The 21,066-nt window shown below is 50.9% G+C and overlaps 1 protein-coding gene across 1 annotated transcript in view; it reads right to left on the bottom strand.

The window, feature by feature from the left end:
- Positions 1-21,066, bottom strand: part of NOC2L (NOC2 like nucleolar associated transcriptional repressor) — a 30,941-nt gene that overhangs the window by 6,866 nt on the left and 3,009 nt on the right. Inside the window, exons 3-13 of the mRNA XM_031963087.1 lie at positions 19,461-19,641; positions 19,068-19,184; positions 17,655-17,775; positions 17,478-17,568; positions 5,757-5,835; positions 5,509-5,619; positions 4,766-4,879; positions 4,302-4,490; positions 4,016-4,146; positions 2,830-2,941; positions 300-413 (exon numbers count right to left, since the gene is read on the bottom strand). Of these exons, the coding sequence (XP_031818947.1) occupies positions 300-413; positions 2,830-2,941; positions 4,016-4,146; positions 4,302-4,490; positions 4,766-4,879; positions 5,509-5,619; positions 5,757-5,835; positions 17,478-17,568; positions 17,655-17,775; positions 19,068-19,184; positions 19,461-19,641 (1,360 nt within the window). The remainder of the gene's footprint in view (positions 1-299; positions 414-2,829; positions 2,942-4,015; positions 4,147-4,301; positions 4,491-4,765; positions 4,880-5,508; positions 5,620-5,756; positions 5,836-17,477; positions 17,569-17,654; positions 17,776-19,067; positions 19,185-19,460; positions 19,642-21,066) is intronic.

Genomic DNA, 21,066 nt, shown 5'->3' with positions numbered 1-21,066 from the left:
CACAGCCCGCCTGCAGCGCCTCCAAGCTAGCACATCCAGTCACAGGCCTGGACCAGCAGGCCCAGGTCTGGCCAAGGCCTCTGCTCGCAGGCTCTGCCAGCCCGGGTAGGGCCGAGAGGGGCTGAGCCGCAGAGACCTTTCACCTGGAGCCGCTTCTTCCCGAAGGACATTGAGGCAGGTCTGCCTCAAGCAGAGAGCCCCATGGCTGTGACACTGGGTCAGCCCCATGCCCGGCCTCCTGAGGCCCCTCCCTCTGGCCTGGCCCCTCTCCCCATCCGTCCCCCTCCCGCCGCCCTCACCCGGTAGGCCTTCTCCTGCAGGTTAACGTTGGACAGCTTCAGGATGACGGCGAAGTTGATAGGCTTGGCGCTCATGCGTCCGGGCTTCCTGTTGAAGTCCACTTGGTGGAAGATCTGCAACGTGACAGAGGGCGGCTTCTCAGAACTCGAGGCGGGTTCTGACCCGGGCTGCCCAGGCTGGGGCTGGCACTCTGCCCACTCAGCTGCTCTGTGCAAGGGCCGGCCAAGTGCCCGCTGGCTCTGGGGTGCCCGTCTCTGCCTCCAGCCCTCGGCAGCCTGCCCCGGGCCCCTCAGTCCCAGGTTTTCTCGCCAGCCTGTGCCCACAAAACAGGCTCCAACCCCCCAAACGCCCGCCGTGCCCACTTGGGGGGCTGGGCAGGCCGGGGACAGAAGAGGCTCCTTCAGGTGAGTTTCCCACAGCATCAGAGGACCCCACCCGGCCCCTAGAAACCCCTGGGGCACCAGCGCCCTTTGCTAGCATCACCAAGCTAATGTCTCACCGGCCAGAGGGAGAAACCAAGGACGGGTTGTGGCAGGGCCGCGGGGCTCCGGAGCTGGACCCAGCAAGCCCCCCCTCGCTATTTCCAGGTGGCCCCTCCCTCACCTCATCCCCATCCCAAACTCTCCCCCAGAGCCAGATGCCGGCCCAGGAGTCCCCGGAACACACACTGCTCTCAGGAGGGGCTCATGATGGCCTCTGTCACCCCCGGGAAAGCCGGAAGTGCTTCCAGCTCTCCTGTCTGGCACTACTGGGCAGAGCGGGAGTCAAGGACCAGGCGGGTGGGGGGCCCAAATCCAAACCTCGCGCCGGACATTCACAAGCTACGGGACCCAGGGCAAGTCACGAATGCGTGGGACGACGGCCACAGCGGCCCAGGAGAGGCTCAGTAGGAAAGGACTGGGGGGGGGGGAGGGGGGGGCTGCGTGGCCTCTGACCTCCCCCCACCCCCACCAAGGACCAGCTGAGGGCTCAGGCGATTTTCTCAGCAGCTTGTGGAAATAAAAAATTAAACCATCCCCACCTGGAGAATCAATTTAAAACTGGACACGATCAGGTTTTCGCCTTGGCATCGGTGGCCCGGTCCGCGCCCAATTGGACCGGACAGGGTTGCGCCTCCCACCCCGCCTGTTCCCCAGCCCAGCCGGCCCCAGGTTACCCAGGAAGGATTGGGAAAGGAAAAAAGACAAAGGAGGGAGTTAGAGAGGGGAGAGGGGAAAGGACCTTTGAGGAGGTTTGGGGTTCAGGCTGCTTATAAATTGCCAGCATTAATGGGAACTTAACCCCACCCCCCGGGCTGTTGGCCCACCTGGGGGACTGAATGCCCCTCCCTTCCCAATGAATTCAGGCCCCAAACCTCCATCACAAAGACGGGAGGCCAAGGGGGACCCTTGGGGGGAGACTTTGGAAGCCGGGCACTGCCCACTGTGCCACACTGCCTGGCATGCTCTGAGCTGACCAGCGGGGGACTGGCCCCTCAGGGAGGGGGTAAGAACACCACTTTCTGGGGGGGGTAGGAAGAGGAGCCAGCAGCTGGATGGGGAGTGGGGGGCTGCAGAGGAGGGGCCCCCCAGCAAGACCCCCAGCTGTGCTCCCCCTGGGGCCACCCCCACCAGACTCTAAATGAAAAGCAGCCCGGAAATTAATGATTGATTCCCAGAGTTTGCTTTCCTGCCCTTTCCTCCCACTGCAGTTGGGTTTTGGGCTTGAGGGGAGGAGGGAAGTGGAGGAGGGAAGGGGAGGAGGAAGGGGAGGAGGGAAGAGGAGGGAAGAGGAGGGGGGGGAGGGCCCCCATACCAGATGCCGGGGTGGGGTGGGGGGAAGGACGACGGCGGATGTGGCGGCGGCTGTGCCCTGTGGTGCCTTGCTGGGGCCCCGAGGTTTGGTAGGGGGGCCCATCTTGGGCCAGGGAGGAGGGGCCCTGGGGAGCCTGCGGGCCGGAGGAGAGTGGGAGCAGCGGCGGCCCCCCTGTGGGAGGATGTGGTTTCCGACGGACGTTTACAGTGCAAAACCACAAGGGCCGGAGCCTCGGCAGAAGCGACGGGGGAGTCTGGGGTTTGGTCGGCCTGTTCGCCCCCTTCCTGGCCGCCCGCCCCCGCCCTCCTTCCTTCCCCTGGCAGCGCGCCCGGCCTGTGCCCCGGGGCCCCTGGGAGAGGCCCCAAAGCGGGGAGTGGCAGGAGCCCCCACGGGCAGGGCACGGGAGGAGCTGCCCTCAGTGCGGGCCCAATGGAGACAAGGGGACTTCTCCAGGGTCACCACGCCCCCATCCTGTCTGGGCGTGACACAGCCCAGGGTGCCGGGGGAGGGCACCTCCCTCTCTGGGCAGCGTCCCCCGGGGCCCGACCGAGGGGAGCTGGCAAAGGCAGCGCGGCCCCGGACAGACCTCCGGCCACGTGAGGGCAGCAGGCGCGGGCAGGGGCTGCCTCCTGGCCAAAGGCCAATGGGGCTCACTGCCCACGGGCCCTTCTGCTGAACCCAGAGTTGGGGGCACAGGTGTCGGCGGCAGCGTCCACGGTCCCAGGGCAAACTCACCTCCAGGATGAAGGGCAGGACTGGGATGAAGGTGCCGGTGCTCTCGGAGAGCAGCGTCAGGGCCCGCACGCAGTGCATCCGCAGGGGGTAGAAGCGGGCCGTGGGGACCAGCCTGGCGCGGGAAACAGAGTCAGGGAGGGGGCCGAGCCAGGGGCTCCCCCCACCTCTGCCCTTCCCAGGGGGCCAGGAGCCCTCAGAGGACATGGGTCCATTTTCCAGAGGAGGAAGCTGAGGCCAGCGGGGGAGGCGGCCAGGGCAGCACCCCCCACTGCAGAGCCTGAAGATCAGGCCCCCCCCCCCCCACCTTTGCTTTGCAGCCCCCACCTCTGGGCAAGGGGGGCCTTGAAACTCCTCCGGAGGCTCCCGGCCCGCCCCCTCCCCCTTCCCTTCCTACATTTTTAATGCCCTTTCCAGGCCAGAGAAGAGAGAGGGGAAGGGAGGAGGGGGCCGGGAGGGGGCTCCCCAGGCGGCCGCCCTCCTTATCTGGCAGAAGCAAGCTGCCCATTCTGCTCTGCCTGGAGCCATGTGGGACATCCACCTCCCCTCCCCCACTGGGCCCAGCCCTGCGCCTCCTGCTGGGGAGCCGCGCCACCTCCTGGCCAAGGAAGGAGATGCACCCAGTGCATAGGGAGCCCAGCAGGGACAGAGGCGGCCCCGAGCACACACACGTGCCACCTGCATACACATCACACATGCACCGCCACATGTATGCACACGGATGCACACGTACCGCACACATACAGATGCACGGGGCCGAGAGCCTCTGCTCCTGCATTTGCCCCTCCCTGGCACAGAGGCCACCTCCTGTAGGGCCTCACACCCTCCCTCCCGGGAGCCCCTTGGATTCTCCGAGCCCTCGTCTGGCCTCCGGGGCCGGTGCCCTGCCTGCCTCAGTTTCCTCCTCCGTAAAACAAGCGGGGAATCAGCTGGCCCTTGGGGGCCCCTCCCGGCTCCCCAGTCCAAGGCCAACCTTGGGCCCCAAACACAAGCCTGCCCAAGGGGGGGAGGGGAACCCTTGGGGCCCTGCGAAATTGGATAAAGGAGAATTGGCAGGCTTCATTAGCTCCCAAGCTTCTCTGCAAACAGAACCTGGGCAGCCCAGCCGCGGGGGAGGGCCCACAAGGGCCCAGGACTGGAAGGGTTTCCACCCCCGGGCCTCCTCCCCGCCTCCCGCCCGGGCCCCAACTTGATGCACCGATGAGACCTGGGCCAGGGGAGATGAGGCCGGACCTTCGGCCAGGGTGGAGGGCCCAGGACGCGGCACCACAGGTAGAGGCAGTGCACATACTGCCAGTTGTACACAGACTGGTGGGTCTCCTGGGAGCAGAAGAGAGGGGCTGGGGCCGGAAGCCTTGAGGAAACCCCCATGCCCTCCCCCAAACCTCCTCCTTATGCCCTCCCCCAACCCTCCTCCTCCCCATGGCCTTCCACAACCCTCCTCCCCGTGCCCTCCTCCCCGTGCCCGCCCACACCTTCTTGTTCATGGTCATGGCGTTGCGCAGATGGATGGCGAGCTGGCGGATGTAGAGGAAGGCGTGCTGGTAGGAGAGGGCGAGGTCCAGCGCGTACATCTCCGTCAGCGAGCGCTGCATGAAGTTGATCATGGGGAGCACGTTGGGCGAGGTGAACTTGGAGTTCCTCACGTAGGAGATGTACATTTGCTGTGAGGGAAGGCGGCAGTCAGGGGGGGCCCAGTCCGGCCTCCTGCTGTTCACACTGAACCAGGGACCGGGGCCCCTCCCTCCCAACCTCACCCACCCTCACCCGCCCGCCCGCAGGGCCCCAGGGCTTGTCCCCAGGGAGGGGGCCAGGAGCCGGCCCCCTCTGCCCCTCCTGGCTATGAGACCCAGGCCAGGCTGCTGCCCCTGGACTGGGCCGACGGAGCCAAGGCCGCTTGGGGTGTCAGGCCTGAGAGCGCCGGGCCCCGGGGAGTCACCTTGAGAACAGGGCTCAGGAAGGGGTCCTTCTTGTGGCGGCAGACTTTGTTGATGACGAGGAAGGCCAGCACCCTCACCGTCTCCTCGCCCGTGCTCCAGAGCAGGACCATCCTCTATGGGAGAAGCTTTCCATCAAACGTGGGTGTCTCCCCCCCCCCACTGCACCCACACATTGCAGGCTGGGTGGGAGGGAGCCAGGGCACGCCCTCTTCCATCAGGCGTCATGAGGGCCACTCCACACCCCCCCTTGGCCCCCCCTCACTCTCAGCCACCCGCCTGACTCGGGCCCTGTAACATATTCCTCCCCCGAGCCCTCAGAGGGCCAAGCTCCAGTGCACTGGCTGTCAGCCCCCCCGGAGCAATTACGGCGGCCATCAGCCCAGCGCACGGAGGGGCCAGGGGACAGCGGGAGACAGGAAGCCTGGCCATGCATTATGGATGGGCTGGGGCAACAGAAGGGCAGGAGCTCCCCGGGGGGCCAGGGCCTGACAGGAGCGGGCCTGTCATGGGCCCGGCCCAGGAGGCCTGGAGGGGAGAGGGGGCCCAGAAGGTCCGGGCTGGCCAGGCTCCTCTCTGCGCACCAGAGGACCTTGCCCACGGGCCGAGCCGGCTCACAGGTTTTCTTTCTACTGCAGCCCCCTGGGACAGGGAGCGAGGGGAAGGGACTGCCCCCCTAATGGGGGGCACTGGCTGCAAGGCTCAGGGGGGGCTTAACTTCCCTAGCCCAGCCCCGGGGCCTCACCTTGAGCAGTACCCGGCACTGCTTGGGGAAGGTGAGATAATAAGGGACAATGGCGTTGATGTGCTGGAGGACGGCGGTGGCCACGGACGCTTCGGTCAGGCAGGACACCAGCTGTAGAGGGAGAAAGCAGGAGATCAGAGCAGACCTGAGAATGGCCGAGAACCCCTCCAGAAAAGCCCCCCACCCCCTGGTTCTAGGAGCCTGCAAAAGCGCAGGTGAGGCGGAGGCCCCGGACCCCTCCCCGGTACCTGGGTGACGGAGTTCAGATATGACTTGATATCGAGCCGCAGCTTGGTCCAGAGGGGGCTGCTGGACGGCTGCACCAGCCTGCAAGAGAGAGGCATCAGCGTGGGCCCCCGGGGAGGCTCGGGTCCCGAATGCGAGTCCTGGCTCGGAGTCTCCCTCCCCCCAGGCTGCTTCCCTTCCCCATGGCAACATGGTCGTGCATTTAGAACATACGTGTCTCCTATCCAGACACAAAGCGGACACGTGTAGAATCACACACGTGTATGTTGCGGCATTATCTGTGCGCGTGCACCATCCGCCTCATGAGAACACAAGCTCCCAAGGAGCACATTCTTGTCTTCTCTGTTACCACAAAGTATCAGCCAGAACACACCACAGGTGCTTAATAAATGCTTGCTGAATGTGTCCCGAGCTCTCAGGCAATGTCTGGCACACCACAGATATTTAATAAATGCCTCTCTCTCGGCCTCAAGCTCCATTTCTCCTCTCAGAGCCTCAGTTTCTTCATCTGTACAATGGAGACAAACACTGAGCTTTCCTTAACCCAGGAGGGGTGACTTTGAAAGCTTCAAGACCTGAGATCCCGGGGACCCATGTCCTCATGTTACTGCTACACAGGGAGCCCTGGACACCGTCTGCACTAGCTGGGCTCTGAAGTCTGACTTGTCTTTTGTGGGGAGGGGGAGAACACGAGAGAAGGGGGGCAGAGAGAAAAGAGATTGCTGATCTTAGAAAAAATAAGCCAAGAGAGCCAGGGAGTGCAGGGGGTGGAGCACTGGCCCTGCAGCCAGGGGGTCCCGAGTTCAAATCTGGACCCGGACACCTGATCCTAATTGTGTGACTCTGGCAGGTCACTTGAACCCGACTGTGTCACACAAAAAAAGGAAGAGTTCTTAAGAACAAAGAGAAAGCCAGACATCGTGCTAGAAACGTGAGCTGCAAAAATAAGAAAAAGAAAGGGGAGGAAGGAGAACAGGAAATGAGGAGACGGAACTCGGAACCCACAGATGCCGCCCCGCCTCAAAAGTCAACCACAAAGCAGCTGGAACACCGGGCGGCTCCGGCCCAGCCCCGGGACACACAACAAAGCCCCAAGGCAGCAGCGTTCTGAGAAGCCGCCACCTGCGTCCGGCAGCAGGAGCCACGAAGGGAGACATGAAGCCGCCCTGCTCGGGTGGACTCTGGGGCCTGGCGAGGCCTGCTGAGACCCAAACCTGCGCAAGTCTGGCTGCCGCCCTGGTGATGTCATCGGTGCTCTTCAGAAGCGGGGGACGCACAATATGGAAACGGTCTGCCTGGCTGTGCACATGTGACCTGTGTCTGCTCACTATCATTTGTAAAAATGAGCACTAAAAACATGTAATTTGGGAAAAATCAAAGGTTCAAAAATCCCTCAAAAATAAATAATGAGAATTTTTATTTACATTTGAGAAAAAATAAGAATGAACGTTATAAAATGGAAAATCAGGGCAAGTCCCCTTTTCCTGGGGCAGTGGCCCTCACAGCCTAATGTCTGTTAGACTCTCCGGGAGGGAGGGGGGAGTTACCCTCCAGGCTGAGCCATCTCTCACTAATCAGACCTCAGAACAGGGGAGATGGGCCTGGGTGGGAACCGCAGACCCAGAGGCCCCCAAGGCCAACTGCCTTTTATAGATGAAGAAAAGGGGCTGGGGGGCCACGGCCTGCTCAAGATTCCACAGGGCCCGAGCATCAGAGGCAGGCCCGGAGCCAGGGACCCCTGACCCCAGTCAGGTCAGCAGGTGCCAGGCCCGACAGTACATCACCTAAGGGGAGACAATGGCCCTGTAGGGATCCTGCCCCCCCTCCCCTCTCCGCCATGACAGAGAGGGTCACAGCGGAACACTTCCAATGCTGGGAAGCTCGCTACCTCAGCCTGTGCCCCGGCCAGGCTGGATGGACCAGAAGCACCTCTCTCCTCTCAAGCCCCCAAGGAATCAAACTCAAGGAGCATCTGGGAAGGGCCTGCTGTGAGTGTCACAGTGGAGGAAGCCCCTGGTTCAAATCCCAGCTGGGCCGTAGGTTGGCCGTTCGAGCCTGGGCAAGCCCCTGGAGCTCCTACATGAAAGCTCACTACAGGCAGGGACAATTTTTCCCTTGCTTTTGTATTCTGTCAGTGCTGGGCACACAGCAGGTGTTTAATAAATGCTGGATGAATGAAAACCAATGCTTTTGCGATGTACTACCCCCTCCCCAGACCAGGTCCGAGATCACCCCCTCCCCAGACCAGGCCCGAGATCACCCCCTCCCTCAAGACTCTCCCCAATTCTCCCCCACCCATTTTACACTCCTAACAAATTCTGGAGCTCAGGCTCCAGAGGCAGGGGTGGCAACTTTCCAGGCCCAGACAACCCAGAAGGTCTGTCTCGCTGGGTCAGAGTGGAGCAGGGTCCTGCACAGGCCACAGGCGGCAAGCCAGGGGCCAGCTGGGGGCAGCTGGATAGGGGGATAACAGGTGTGGGGGGGGGAGGGGAAAGGAACGTGGCCCAGGCTGAAGGACTAGCAGGAGCGAGAACAGGGCCGGGGCAGCAGTGACCACACCTCTCCTATTATACCACCCTGAGAGAACAGAAAACTTGTAGATCTGCAGAACTAGCTCTAGAAACAGCAGCGTGAGAAGCCTGAAGCTCCTGTACCTTGGGAGCAAAGCCCAACTTTAAAGTTAAATGTCAAGAAATGGGCTGCAAAAAAACAAGCAAACAAGAACCTGGCCACAGAGAGTTATTATGGCAAAAAAGAACGAGAGATCAGTATTGAACACAAAATGGATAATCATGAATATATTAAGTTAAAAGGTTTTTGTACAAACGAAACTAATGCAGACAATTATTAGAAGGGAAGCAATAAACAGGGGAAAATTTTTCACATTCAAAAGTTCTGATTAAGGCCTCATTTCTAAAACATAGAGAATTGACTCTAATTTATAAAAAAGCAAGCCATTCTCCAATTGATAAATGGTCAAAGGATATGAACAGACAATTTTCAGATGAAAAAATTGAAACTATTTCCACTCATATGAAGGAGTGCTCCAAATCACTATTGATCAGAGAAATGCAAATTAAGACAACTCTGAGATATCACTACACACCTGTCAGATTGGCTAAGATGACAGGAAAAAATAATGATGAATGTTGGAGGAGATGTGGGAAAACTGGGATACTGGTGCATTGTTGGTGGAGTTGTGAATGGATCCAACCGTTCTGGAGAGCAATCTAGAATTATGCCCAAAAAGTTATCAAACGGTGCCATATCCTTTGATCCAGTAGTGCTACTACTAGGCTTATACCCCAAAGAGATACTAAAGAAGGGAAAGAGACCTGTATGTGCCAAAATGTTTGTGTCAGTCCTGTTTGTAGTGACAAGAAACTGGAAAATGAGTGGATGCCCATCAATTGGAGAATGGCTGAATAAATTGTGGTACATGAATGTTATAGAATATTATTGTTCTGTAAGAAATGACCAACAGGATGATTTCAGAAAGGCCTGGAGAGACTTACACGAACTGATGCTGAGTGAAATGAGCAGGACCAGGAGATCATGATATACTTCAACAACAATACTAGATGATGACCAGTTCTGATGGACCTGGCCATCCTCAGCAACGAGATCAACCAAATCAGTTCCAATGGAGCAGTAATGAACTGAACCAACTATGCCCAGAGAAAGAACTCTGGGAGATGACTAAAAACCATTACATAGAATTCCCAATCCCTCTATTTATGCCCACCTACATTTTTGATTTCCTTCACAAGCTAATTGTACAATATTTCAGAGTCTGATTCTTTTTGTACAGCAAAATAACGTTTTGGTCATGTATACTTATTGTGTATCTAATTTATATTTTAATATATTTAACATCTACTGGTCATCCTGCCATCTCGGGGAGGGGGTGGGGGGTAAGAGGGAAAAAATGGAACAAGAGGTTTAGCAATTGTTAATGCTGTAAAGTTACCCATGCATATATCCTGTAAATAAAAGGTTATTAAATAAAAAAAAAAAAAGAAATGACCAGCAGGATGAATAGAGAGAGGCTTGGAGAGATTTACATGAACTGATACTAAGTGAAATGAGCAGAACCAGGAGATCATTATATACTTCAACAATGATACTGTATGAGGATGTATTCTGATGGAAACGGATTTCTTTGACAAAGAGAAGATCTAACTCAGTTTCAATTGATCAATGATGGACAGAAGCAGCTACACCCAGAGAAAGAACACTGGGAAATGAATGTAAACTGTTTGCATTTTTGTTTTTCTTCCCGGGTTATTTTTACCTTCTGAATCCAATTCTTCCCATGCAACAAGAGAACTGTTTGGTTCTGCACATATTTATTGTATCTAGGATACACCGTGACATATTTAACATATATAGAACTGCTTGCCATCTGGTGGAGGGAGGGAGGGGAAAAATCGGAACAGAAGTAAGTGCAAGGGATAATGTTGTAAAAAAATTACCCTGGCATGGGTTCTGTCAATAAAAAGTTATAATTATTTAAAAAAAAAAAAAAAAAAAAGAGAGAGAGAGAGATCATATATAAGGAGCTTCCACAAGCCAACTAGAGACTTTTGGGGAGACTGAGAAGCCAAGATTCGGAAGAAGAGAGGCTGAAGCTGGAAGAGGCAAAGGACTGGCAACAGAAGCTCCTGGAACCAAGGAGAGAGATGGGCCTCTGAGAAAGCTAACCAGGCTATTTTGGAAAAGACAATAAAAAGACTGGACTTTTAACTCCTGGCTACATTTGACGTGATTATTACTCTGAACTGAAACTAAAGCTGTCTCCAGAAGCCACCCAAAAAACCTGCTCCCAGAGAACGATTATATTTTAGAGAACATCACATTCGTCCATAAAACAGAAGCAAATAGTAGATAAAAAAGTAAATCCTACAATATGTTGTTTACAAGAAATACATTTGAAGCTGAAAGACAGAGTAAAGGTAAGAGATTGGAACAGAATCTATTATGCTTCAAGTGAAATTTTAAAAGGCATGGGTAGCAATCATGATCTCAGACAAATCAAAAATAGGTCTAATTTAAAGAACTAAGTAGAAAAACTGCATTTTGCAAAATGTACCATAGCCAATGAAGTGGTATCAGTGCTAAACTATATGCACCAAATGATATAGCAACCAGATTTCTTAAAGAAAAAGTTAAATGGGTCACGAGAGGAAATAAACAATAAAATGATATTATGGGAGACCTCAACTTTCTCTTCTAACTATATAAATCTTTCAAAAATAAAATAAACCAACCAACCAAAAAAAAACACCTTTTGTGTTTTTATATAAATATTTAAATAGAGAATTTTAGGAAAGTTACATATGCTAGACCTCTGAAGAAAAAAATGAATGGGAATAGAAAGGAATACACCTTTTTCTCAGCAATACATGGCACCTACACAAAAAACGAACTATATGACTTTGACATATTTAACATGCTATACTTGCCATCTAGAGGAAGGGGTGGAGGGAAAGAGGGGAAAAGTTGGAACAGAAGTTTTTATAAGGGTCAATGTTGAAAAATTATCCATGCATATGTATTGTCAATAATAAAAAACAAATAAAATATTAGAAAAAAAAGAATTACGTTGGAGCATAAAAATCTCACAACAAAATGCAGACAAGCAGAAATACCATATGCATCTTTTTTAGATAATAATATGATAAAAATTACAATCAACAAAAGGCTACAGAAACACAGATTAAAAATTGGAAACTAATTAATCAAATCCTAAAGAATGAGTGGGTTAAAGAACACATTCATAGAAACAATCATTTCATTAAAGAGAATGACAATAAAACAAGATACTAAAATTTGTGGGATGTGGCCAAAAAAGTACTTAGCACTTAGGGGAAAATTTATATCTCTAAATGCTTATATCAATAAAATAGAGAAAGAACAGATCAATGAATTGGATAGGTCACCAGAGAAACTAGAAAAAAACGAAATTTTAAATTCCTCCATTAAATACCAATCCTGAAATTCAAATAGTAATAATGAAAATAATTTTGAAAGAATGAAATTTTAAGAAAGCCACTGAACTAACTGGTAAAAATAAGAGATGCTTTTATGAAAAAGACAATAAACCATTGGTTAATTTGATTTAAAAAAAAAGAAAAAAGAAAACCAAATTATCAGTATCAAAAAAATGAAAAGAGTGAATTCATTGTCAACAAAGATAAAATTAAAACAATTACAGATACTTTGCCCAATTACACATACCAATAAAGCTAATAATTTAAGTGAAATGTAAGAATATTTAAAATACAAATTGCCCAGATTAACAGAAGAGGAAAAAAATACTTAAATAACCAGATCTTAGAAAAAGAAATTGAAGACGCCATCAATACTGTCTAAAAAATTTCCAGCATCGGTCCAAGTAAATACTATATTTAAGTCCAATACTAAAGAGACTTTTTGGAAAAATAGACATAGGTGTCCTTCCACATTGATTGATATCTAAACCAGGAAAAGCAAAACCATAGAAGGAAAACTGTAGACAAATTTCCCTAACAAATATTGACTTTAAAATTTTAACTAAAAGATTAGGGGGATTAGGGTAATATATCACAGAGATCATACACTATGACCAACTTATATCAGGAATGCAGGACTGGTTCAATATTCAGAAAACCATCAGCATAGTTGACTATATCAATAAGAAAAACAACAAAAATCATATTATGACCTCAACAGATGCAGAAAAAGCTTCTGACAAAATACAATACTCATTCTTAAAAATACTAGTAAGAATAGGAATAAGTGAAACTATCCTTAAAATTATAAAAATAAATTCCTATTAAATTATAAAATTAAAATTACTATAAAATTATAAGTAGTGTCTTTCAAAAAGCATCATCAAACATTAGCTACAACAGGAATTAACTACAAACCTTTCCAATAAGATCAGGAGTGAAACAAAAATGCACATTATCATTTCCATTACTCAATACTGAACTAGAAATCCTAGTTAAGGCAATAGTAATAAGAGGGGAAAAAAAAGAAAGAAAAAGGAATTATAACGGGCAATGAGGAAACAAAACTATCACTCATCACTCCTAGATGATAGAATGGTGTTATCACCTAAAAACCACTTGAAATAACTAATTTTCGCAAAGTTTCTGTATGTAAAATAAAGCCCCATAAATGATCAGTATTTTAATATTTTACCAACAAAGTCCCGCAGCAAGAGATAGAAAAATTAATTTAAAATAACTACAAACAATAAAAAATATTTGGGAGTCTCCCCAGCAAGACAAACCCAGGAATTATAAGGACACAATTATAAAATACTTCATACAAATAAAGCCAGATTTAAACAACTGATAAAAATATCAATTGTTCATGGGTAAGGTGAGCCAACAAGATAAAAATACCATTTCTGCCTAAACAATTTATCTAATACCAAACTACCAAAAATTATTTTATAGAAAAAAATGGCAAAATTCATCTGAAAAAACAAACTCAAGACTATCAAGGGAATTAAAAAAAAAAAAAAAAAAAAAAAAAAAAAAAAAAAAAAAAAAAAAAAAGAATGAAAAAGCCCCAGTAGTATCAGATCTCAAAGTGTAATACAAAACAGTAGTCATGAAAATAAACTGTTACTGGCTAAGAAACAGAGTAATGGATCAATGGGTACCCAAGACGCAATAGTAAATGACCGCAGTTATCTAGTGTTTAATTAACACAAAGACAAACTTTTCAGCCAAAAATTCCCTTTTTGATAAAATCTGCTGGGAAAACTGGGAAGCAGTTTGGGCAGAAATTAGATATAGATCAACATTCTCACCAGATACAAAGATAAGATCAAAATGAATATATGATCTAGAGATAAAAGGGAGATACCAAAAGCAAATTAGAGGAACATGAAACAGTTTTACCCATCAGATCTGTGGATAAGGAAGAATTTAGGACCAAACAAGATAGACAACATTGTGGGAATAATATGGATAATTTAGATCACATTAAATTGAAAGGGTTTTGCACAAACAAAACCAATGCAGCCAAGATGTCAAGGGAAGCAGAAAACGGGAAGGGGGAGGGGGGAGTTTATGTTTTAAATGTTTGTGTACAGAGAACTGAGCTAAATTTATAAAAATAGAAATCATTCACCAACTGATAAATGATCAAAGGAAACAAACAGGCAGTTTTCAGAAGAAGAGATCAAAGTGATCTATATTGATATGAAAAAAAATCTACATTTGTATTGATTAGAAAAACGCTAATTCAAACAGCTCTGAAGTGTCCCCTAACAGCTATCCAATTAGCTAACAGGACAGAAAGGAAAAATGACAAATGTTGGAGAGGACATGGGAAAATTGGGACATTAATGGAGTTAGTGGAGTTGTGAACTGATTCAACTATTCTGAAGAGCAATTTGGAACTATGTCTAAAGGGTTATAATATGCATGTCCTTTGACTAAGCAACACCAAAAGGTCTGAAACCCAAAAGAGATCAAAGAAAAAATATTTACAGCATCTCTTTTTATAATGGCAAAGAACTGGAAATTGAGGGGATGCCCATCACCTAAATTGCGGTATGTGAAAGTAATGGGATATTATTTCTATAAGAAATGATGAGCAGCAAAAAGTTATCAAACTCTTTGACCCAGCTGTATTTCTACTGGACTTATGTTCCAAAGAGGAGGGAAAGGGATCCGAATGTGCAAAAATGTTTGTGGCAGCCCTCTTTGTAGTGGCCAGAAACTGCAAAGTGAGTGGATACCCATCAGTCGGGAAATGACTGAAAAAGTTATGGTATATTTGGTTATGAAATATATTGTTCTATTATTCTATTGTTCTATAAGAAATGACCAGCAGGATGATTTTAGAGAGGCCTGAAGAGATTGACATGAACTGATGCTGAGTGAAATGAGCAGAATCAGATCATTGTACACGGCAACAAGATTATACAATGATTGATTCTGATGGACATGGCTCTCTTCAGCGGGATGAATCAAACTAGTCCCAATGGCCTTGTGATGAAGAGAGCCGTCTACACCCAAAGAGAGGAGTGTGAGAACTGAGGGTGGAGTACAACATAGCATTTTCACTCTTTTGTGGTTGTTTGCTTGCATTTTATTTTTTTCTCATTTTTTTTTTCCCTTTTTGATCTGATTTTTCTTGTGCAGCAAGATAATTGTATCAGTATGTATGCATATATTGGATTTAACATATATTTTTACCATGTTTAACATAGATTGTACTACTTGCCACCTAGGGGAGGGCATGGGGGATGGGAAGGAAAATTGGAACATAAGATTTTGCAAAGGCTAATGTTGAAGAATTATCCACGCATAAGTTTTGAAAAATAAAAAGCTATATATCCCAAAGAGATCATAAAGGGAAAGGGACCTGTATGTGCACGAATGTTTGTGGCAGCCCTCTTTGTAGTGGCTAGAAACTGGAAACTGAGTGGATGCCCATCAGTTGGAGAATGGCTGAATAAATTGTGGTATCTGAATATTATTGTTCTGTAAGAAATGACCAACAGGATGATTTCAGAAAGGCCTGGAGAGACTTACACGAACTGATGCTGAGTGAAATGAGCAGGACCAGGAGATCATTATATACTTCAACAACAATACTATATGATGACCAGTTCTGATGGACCTGGCCATCCTCAGCAAGGAGATCAACCAAATCATTTTCAATGGAGCAGTAATGAACTGAACCAGCTACGCCCAGAGAAAGAACTCTGGGAGATGACTAAAAACCATTACATTGAATTCCCAATCCCTATATTTATGCCCACCTGCATTTTTGATTTTCTTCACAAGCTAATTGTACAATATTTCAGAGTCTGATTCTTTTTGTACAGCAAAATAACGGTTTGGTCATGTATACTTACTGTGTATCTAATTTATATTTTATATATTTAACAACTACTGGTCATCCTGCCATCTGGGGGAGGGGGAGGGGGTGGGGGGGGTAAGAGATGAAAAATTGGAACAAGAGGTTTGGCAATTGTTAATGCTGTAAAGTTACCCATACATATAACCTGTAAATAAAAGGCTATTAAATAAAAAAATAAATAAAAAATAAAAAGCTAATTTAAAAAATTATTTCAGAAAAATCTGGACTTACATGAATTGATGCAAAGTGAAGCGAGTAGAACCAGGAGAACACTGTACACATGTTGTAACAGTAATCAACAGTGAATGACTTAGCTGTTCTCAATAATACGATTCAAGACTATTCCCAAAAACATATGATGAAAAATGCTATCCTACCTCCAGAGGAAGAACTAATGAAGTTTGAAGGCAGACCCAAAGCATGCCTTTTTAACTTTATTCTTCTTATTATTTTTTAAAAACTGTTTTCTTTCACAATGTGGCCAATAAGTAAATGTTTCACATGACTGCACATGTATAATCTGTGGAAAATCCCCTGTCTTCTCCAGAGGGGAAAGGGAAGGGGGAGAATCTCAAACTCAAGATTTTTTTTTTTTTAATTTTGATAATAACTTTTTATCTTCCAAAATACAAAGAGTTTTCAAAATTCCTGCTTGCAAAACCTTGTGTTCCAAATTTTTCTCCCTCCTTTTCTCCCAACCCCCCCCTCTCTTAGACAGCAAGTAATCCAATATATGTTGAACATGTGAGATTCTTCTATATATATATTTCCACTTTTAGTGTACTAAACAAGAAAAATCAGATCAAAATGGGGGTGGTGGTGGTGAGAAAACTAACAAAAAGCAAGCAAACAAGAAAAAGGTGAAAATACTGTGTTGTGCTCCACATTCAGGCCGCAGGCCGCTCTCTCTCTATCCCAAGTCTACTGGAACTGGCCCCAGCCACCTCATCATTGGAAAGAGCCCTCCCTGCCCGTCAGTTGATCATGACATAATCTTGTTGCCGTGTACAACGTTCTCCTGGTATTTCACTTCAGAGCATTGGTTCGTGTAATCAGTTGTGAAATCAGGCAGCTGGTCGTTTCTTATAGAACAATAACATTTCATCATACTCCCATCCTGTAACGTGTTTAGCCACCCCCCCACCCCCCAACAACGGGCACCCACTGTTTCTAGCCAAACTCAACACTTAAAAAAACGTTTTACAAGTTTGACAAGTAATTGGAAAAACCTGAAAATTTCCTACTTAAATAAACCAAAAGCGTCTGGAGCCCCCCGAGTCCTCCCAATGGCAACGGCTTTGGGCTGCCTGCGGGCTGGCTTTGCAGGAGCTCTTGGGTCAGCAACACTCACTGACCACCACCCGCTGCAGGGCTGCCCGTGGGTCTAAGGCCTGCCCTGAACTCCCAGGGAGCTGAGAGTCCATCATGGGCACAGGGCCACTGGCCCAGATGGCGCAAGCCCAGGCGGTGGAGGAAAGGAGAAGGCAGAGCTCAAGCTGGATCTGGCCTGGGGGAGGGGGGGTTCTGGGGAGCCGAGTAGCTGAGACAGGGCAGCCTGGGGAGTCAATCAGGCACCAGGGGGAGCCAGTGAGAGCCTGCCTCCCCTGCAGACACCTTCCCCCAGGAAGAAAAACCAGAGTCCTTTTTATGGCCTTCGAGGTTCTCAAAGCGCTTCACGTGTGTTCTCTAACTTGGGTCTCCCTGCTCCCCAGGGGAAGGTATAGTACCCGTTTCACAGAAGAGCAAACCGAGGCAGAGCAAACCACCACTCTGGGAAGAAGTGCCAGAGGTGGGACTCTCCTCTAGGTCTCTCCGCTCCTGAGCCCCCCCACTGTGGCAGCCCCTCTTACTTGGTCCTGTCCTTGGGTGGCTTCAGCTGCAGCAGTTTCTGGAGGCAGGGGAACAGGTCCCGAATGCAGAAGGTGATGATGGCGTTGAACACTGTGGGGGTTGGAGGACACCCACAGTGTTAGGGGGCTCCTGGCCTCCCATGACCAGCCCCCTCCCCCACTCTGCGCTGGGCTCACCGGCGCTGTCTGTGATCCGGAACTTGCTGGGCTCCTTGTGCTCCTTGTCCTCGTGGGTGGTGGACACAGCAGCCCGGAAGGCCTGCAGGATTTCATGGAAGAGGCGCGGCGAGAGGTCCTTCTAGAGGTGGGCAGGAAAAAAGGAGCGTTGTGGACCTGGGGCCAGGCTCCCTGAGGGCAGGCGAGCAGGCCCCCTCATGCAGCTCCAGTGCAACAGCCCCTGCTGGGGGCCAGGCCTCTGCTCCCCAAACACCCGCCCCCTGGGTCCCCCCAACCACCCAGCTGGGACTGTGATCAGTCCCTTTTACAGCTGGGGAAACTGAGGCCAACTGGAAGAAGTGACCTGCCCGGGGATACATGGCTGGGGGATGTCTGAGGCCAGATTGGAACTGGGGGCTCCCTCCTCTGGGCCTCAGAAGGAGGGGAACGGGCTGGGGAACCTGGAAGGAAGACGGCGTATAGGGAGGAAGGTGAACCGGGCCTGGATATGCAAGGTTCGGAGGCGGGGCTTATTGAGCCTCAAGGAGGCCAGACCAGCCTCACCACGGGGGTTCCCAATGAACCAGGCTGGGCCAGTCCCAATGGTCTGACCCAGAGAGGGTAGTGGGGGCCGAGTGTGGGTCACTACATGTCGCTCTTTCTGTCTGCATCGTCCAGTGTACTCTCTCTTTCTGTTGTTGTTTGTTTGCATTTGGTTTTTTCGCATTTTTTTTCCTTTTTGAGCTGATTTTTCTTGCACAGCATGAGAATTTTGGAAATACGCATACATGTGCTAGACTCAGCATATATATTTAACACATCCAACGCATATGGGATTATTTGCCACTTAGAGAAGGGGGAGGAAAGCTGGGAGGTTTTGCAAGGGTCAGTGATGAAAAATTATCCATGCGTGTTTTAAAGATAAAAAATGTTAATTAAAAAAATTAAATTTGAAAGAAAGTGGCACTACAAACAAATGAAAAGAACATAACCCCCCCCCCCCAAAGCCAAGGGTGGTTCTGGCAGCTTCCTGGGGGGTGTCTGAGCCACAGCACGGGGGTGGGAGAGGGGCATGGCTCAGAGCAACTGCCCACAGCTCCCGGCTCGGACCCGGGCCTCCACGGGTCTCATGTCCCTTGGGTTTAAGCCTCTCTGCCTCCCCTCACACTTCTTAGTGACTGAGCCCGGGTCTCGGGGCCAAGGCCTAGGACGTGACACCTGTTCCCCATCAGCCCCTGCTCTTCAATGTCATTGTGGGATGGAGGGGGAGAGGGGGTCACCTGCTTGGGTCACAAAGCCCCAGGGACACGTGGGACGGAGAGAGAAGGCCTGAGCTCCGGGGACGGAGTCAGGAGCCACAGACAAGGGCAGTCTGAGCAGGGCTTGTTGGCCTGCCCCCCAGCCACCTCTGTTCTCCCTCCCTCCCACCCTCACCTTGGCTGACTCTTTCCACTGCTCCACCATCTTGAGGGTCAGTTTAGCCCGCTTGGATCGGCTCTTCCGCGTGCTCTGCTCCTCTTCCTCCTCGCCCTCTTCATCCTCACTGGCTTCCTGAATGCGGCAGGGCCAGGGCCAGTGGTGAGCAGCAGGCTCCCCGGCCCCAGGGCCCCCTGCCACACAGGGTCTCACCCAAGAGGCAGCTGGCCCAGCCAGGCCCCGCCGGGGGCAGGCACAAATGGTGTCGGGACCAGCCCTGCAGCGAGCCTGGGGTTCTCCAAAAAAGGTCCCATCCCCCCTCCTACTGTGTGGCCTGTGGCCTCCCTGCCCACCTCCCATGGGCTACAGCCTCCCCTGCCCACCCACTCCTACTGTGCCCCCCCCCCCCACCTCCAGCTCCTCCGGGAGCGTGTGGAACTTCTCTTCCTCCTCTTCCTCGGAGCTGTCCGAGTCATCGAAGTTCAAGAGCGTCTGGTCATTTTCCTGGAGGAACTTGTAGAACTCGGGGTCCTTGTCCTTCAGCCTTGAGAGCTGGTCTTTGTGCTCGGACGCCTGGCCCTTCCTTAACTTCCTGGGGACAAGGGCGGACGGGGTCAGGATGGCCATGGAGCGGAGGCGTGTCGCTCTGCTGCCCGGTTAGCACCCCCCCCCCGCCGCACTTGGAGCACAGATTCCGGGGTTCAGCCCTTACGGTTCAGCACAAAGAAGGTAACCCCCAAAGGGGGGCTCAGGACAGGAGGGGGATCTGGGCCGAGGCTTGGAGGAAGCCTGCAGGTGCAGGGGAGGAGGGGCAGCCCAGCAGGCAGGGGAAAGCAGCGCCAAGGCAGCGACGGGGGATGGAGCACGGTGGGGAACGGCTCCCAAGGAGGCCAGAAAGAAGGGAAGCAGAGGTGGGGGAGACAGGCGCCCACAAGGAGGGAGCTGGGAAGGGGGAGCGGAGCTAGAGAGGGAGGGTACCCACAGGCAAACCACAAAGAACCCAGGTTTCGGCGATCCAAGCATACCTCCCTTGGCCATAAGACACATTACGGTATCCTGGAAACACTTGGAGCATCTGAGGGATCCCGGGGAGCGCAGTTATTGGGGGGTGTCAGTCCAGGCTAGCTCCCCAGGATAGCACTAGAGGGAGCTAGCCTGGACTGACTCTTCCCAATAACTAATCCAGCAAGGTCCTCTGGCTGGCTGAGCAGACAAAGTAGAGAGGGCAGCCACGGGCTGCTAGGAGGGCAACTGGCTTGTGGCGGGCCCGAAAGGGTCAGTCCTCAGCCAGCCTGGCCCCGGGCGCCCGGGAGAGGCACAGCCTCCGGGAGTACAGAGGGGCCGCCATCCTCAGCCCTGGGCAGGCAGCGTCCAGAGAGAGCAGCCAGCGCAGCCAAGGACGTAAGGGTTGTGTCAAAGGCCTGCCCAGGCACCCCGTGAAGGGAAAGGGCAGGGAGATGCCTCCAGAAGGAGGGCCCAGCGATGAGAATGGCCCCGGGGGGGACGGGGCTGCCGCCGGCAGGTGCCTGTCCCCAGGGATCCGCAAGCGGGCGTGTGGGGTGGGGGTCAGGCCGGACAATTCCCACACTCCTAAGTGAGGGTTTGGTCCCGAGCAGCCGGAGGAATGGCGAGCCAGCATAGGGAGGGAGGGCAGTCACCCAGCACAAAACATTATGGGAGAAAGTTGGGCTGAACCAAGTAAAACAAATTGGGGGGGGGGGGGGTGCAAAGCCACAGACACCAGAACCCTGAATGGTCAGAAGCAGAGGGGTCACCTGACAGAGAAGGAAAATGAGGTTGACAGAGTGAGGATCAAGACTAGGACCCCAGACTCCAAATACAGCACACTGCCCCTCACGACTAAAATCAATAAAAGGACCAAAAAAGCTAGGGGGTTTCAGAGCTGACTTTTCCAGCTTCGGAGAAAACTCCAAGATGGAGCGCCTAAAACATGGCTGGTGAGCATCAGGTCAGGAGCCAGCCTCCCTTGGGGCAGCTCAGCACAGAGGAGCCCAGG

The sequence above is a fragment of the Sarcophilus harrisii genome, chromosome 3, assembly GCF_902635505.1.
Source record: "Sarcophilus harrisii chromosome 3, mSarHar1.11, whole genome shotgun sequence".
Lineage (NCBI taxonomy): Eukaryota > Metazoa > Chordata > Mammalia > Dasyuromorphia > Dasyuridae > Sarcophilus > Sarcophilus harrisii.
Note: the sequence above shows the minus strand (reverse complement) of the source record. Positions and strands in the feature narration are given on the sequence as shown.